Here is a 3122-nt window from a genome sequence, read left to right as displayed (position 1 = left end):
AGCGACGAGAAGAAGCGATATCGAAATGCAAAGGATAACTATTACGACATGCAGCGATGTGGTAAGTGATCGATGTTGTTTGGTCCCTCGTGAGGTTAAATAGGACAGTTTCAGTTCGCACATATCAGCGCCTTTAAGTGAAGCCTCTCCCAATAAACAAAGACTTAATGTGTGATACATCATACACACATCACACCTGTAATGACACAGAATACTGTACGATGCAGCCGACAGAGGTTAGAATGACAACCCCCATCCTGCATCTCTTTAGTGCAAATTCAAATATAGGTTTTTTCTCATCCACTATTTAGTTTTGCAAGAACGCGAGTCGATACAGAGAACTGGACAGGAAAATCAAAGCTCGTCTCCCCTTTCACACTATTGTATTAACCCTTCAGTGGTAACTTTCATGAGCCCCAATCTTGTTTTTTTTTTTCGTTTTCCTAGGCCTTGCACCGAAGCCTCCCCCCTTCATGGCGAACGAACAGCCGCCGAAACGCCAAATTGACGATGTCGACAGTGACAACGATGGGGATGAAGATTGGTCTCCACCCACCGATTATGTAGCCAAGGTGAGCACTCATCCTCTCTCTATTTCTGTGCCTTATTCTTTAAAATCTTAAACTTCTCGACACCGTGGCCGTTACGTCTCGCAGGCTCAGGCACGGTTGGCTCTTCTCGTCCCCGGGGCCACCATGACTATCAAGGACAACCTCGTCCTGGTGCCCACCACCTTCGCGGCCTGGGAGAGGCACGTGCTCAGCGGCGCCGCCAGCGCCTCGGCGGCGGGAGCAACCCCCGCACCCCCCTCACCCCAGGCTTCCCCCGCGGCTGACGCCGCCGCGGCCACCGGGTCCTCCGCGGCGACGTGCTCCCGCTACCCCAAGAGGAGCGACACCCGGATGGACTACATGGAGCCCAAGCTGCGCGACGACGACCTCCTCTGTGAGTGGCAGTGCGGTCCCGGTCCCCGCCGAGGGCTGTAATGATGGTAAGGAATACTCTAACGTCGAGGTCCCTCGCGGTGTTTCAGTCTGCGATGATTGCGGCAGGGAATGGGAAGGCGACTGCCCGACACACGGAGCCCTGAAAGTCATTCCGGACACCGAGGTACGCATCGCTCCGTGCTGACTGCCTGATAACGACCCTGGTAATGGTCTGATTCTGATTTGCATCATACTCTTTCGCTCCCCGTGTCGCTCGCCAGGTCGCCGTCGGCCACCCCGAGCGGGCCCTGCTCACGGTGCCGCGCCAGCTCGTCGTCAGGGTCAGCAAGTCCCCCGGCGCGGAGCGAGGCCGGCGGGGCGTGTGGACGCGACAGCCAGTGCCCAGGAGGGCGCGCTTCGGGCCGTACGAGGGCGACGTCAAGGAGGTGAGGCCTCCGTGCACCTCGCACGGTTAAAGCCTACTACCCGACGGTCGTTGTACATGACGGGTCGCAGGGCGTTCTACTTTTTAAGACAGTCACCACTTTGATCTCTAGACCAGCTCCGACGGTACAGCAGACGGTGAGCCGCGCGATGACACCGTCGACGCCTCGGACATGACCTCGTCCAACTGGATGCGCTTCGTGAACTGCGCGCGCCGCCCTGGGGAGGAGAACCTCGTCCCGTTCCAGTTCCAGGGCCACCTCTACTATCGCACGGTGGGCAGGATCCTCGCCAAGACGCAGCTGCTGCTCCCCGAGGCATACAACGACCCCGTGCAGGACAAGCGAGCCATCAGTAATCTTGCAGGTGAAGTATAGTTTTACACTTACGGGTTATGTGTACGTCATAATGACTCCAGTGTGAATAGCCCATTTCTCCCTTTGCACGTCCCCTCACAGCCGCCACCTTCCCCTGCGAGCAGTGCGACCTGTGCTTCAGCAGCCCCCTGTTCCTGGCCCAGCACCTCCGCGCCAGCCTGAGGTGCTCGGGAGAGCAGCCCGGAGCACCCGGAGCAACGCAGCCTGCGGGTGGAGAAAAGCAGTCACACCAAGGAGAGGGCCAGGGCGGTGCAGCAGTGGGTCACCGCTGCGTTACCTGCGGCGAGAACTTTCGGTCATCGTCTGGACTCATGCGGCACATGCGGGTGCACTTACCTAGTAACAACCCCCACAAGTGCGAGACCTGCGGGGCGGCCTACAGGAGCGAGCCCGTCTTGAAGGACCACATGCGAGCGGCGCACGGCTTCATCGAAAGACCCTACAAATGTGAGACGTGTGACGCTGCTTACGCTACAAGTGTCAGTCTGCGCATACACGTGGGGAAACACACTGGGGAAAAGCGTGAAAAGCCTCACATCTGTGAGACCTGTGGAAATAGTTTCTTTGATAAAACCGGCCTACGCAGGCACATGTTAACACACTCGGCAGTGAAGCCTTACATCTGTCCAGCCTGCGGCAAAGGTTTCACGAAAAGTGTCCGCCTCGAAGGGCACATAAGGGTGCACACTGGTGAGAGGCCTTTCCGCTGTCAGATCTGTGACTCCGGCTTCACGCAGAAGCAGTTTCTAAGCAAGCATATGAAGAAACAACACAAAGAAGCCCAATGAGTTAAAACAACTTTCAACCCTGTCAATTGAATCTCTAACTGCAAATGTCTCTGTAAAAAGTAAACTTTTTAGTTTAAAAGTAAAACTATTTGTATAGCCAAGCTCTTTTTGTTGTTACATATTTTTGTATACGATTACAAAAAAATTCGTTTTTATTTTTTACATCTTTTTGAATTATATTGTAATTCCACAAACGTGACTCTTTAATTTTGTGTCAACTTTCATCAATAAAATAAAATGGAACCATTTGAGCCCTGCGGCAAGGACATAAGGCAGCAACTAAGAACACCGTCTCCTAAATCTGGGGCATGTCTACGTCCCTGTTTGTAGCTACACGATTGTAGCTACAGCCGACAGTGACCGAGTCAGCTTAAACTGAACCGTCTATAGACGAATTCATTACTTCCGCCAATGCTAGAATATCAATCAGAAGTAAACAGCGCTAAAAACTAAAGCGAAAACGAAATATATCAATGCCTCTCCGAAGCTCTCACCTAGTCCAAGCACTCGGGGGGTAGGGGGCCGCGACGCGGGGGGCCCGATTCAGGAAAGCATTGCCTACCCTCCAGGCGTTTTCAGCGACAATC

At 54.0% G+C, this 3122-nt stretch overlaps 2 protein-coding genes across 4 annotated transcripts in view; one reads left to right on the top strand and one right to left on the bottom strand.

Annotated features, from left to right (window-relative positions):
• LOC113208917 (histone-lysine N-methyltransferase PRDM9-like) lies at positions 1-2729 on the top strand (the record flags this gene model as incomplete). Its single annotated transcript, XM_026426171.2, is given in 7 exon segments — positions 1-61; positions 448-572; positions 657-945; positions 1034-1110; positions 1208-1372; positions 1484-1736; positions 1829-2729. Coding segments are annotated over 7 exon segments (1677 nt in total), but the record flags the coding sequence as incomplete, so codon positions are not given.
• The window catches only part of LOC113208915 (aromatic-L-amino-acid decarboxylase), a 17507-nt gene that overhangs the window by 7156 nt on the left and 7229 nt on the right, over positions 1-3122 (bottom strand). The window lies entirely within an intron of this gene.

This window comes from Frankliniella occidentalis, unplaced genomic scaffold, assembly GCF_000697945.3.
Source record: "Frankliniella occidentalis isolate FOCC.00 unplaced genomic scaffold, Focc_3.1 Scaffold168, whole genome shotgun sequence".
In the NCBI taxonomy this organism is placed as follows: Eukaryota; Metazoa; Arthropoda; class Insecta; order Thysanoptera; family Thripidae; genus Frankliniella; species Frankliniella occidentalis.
This window is presented reverse-complemented; position numbering and strand designations above follow the sequence as displayed.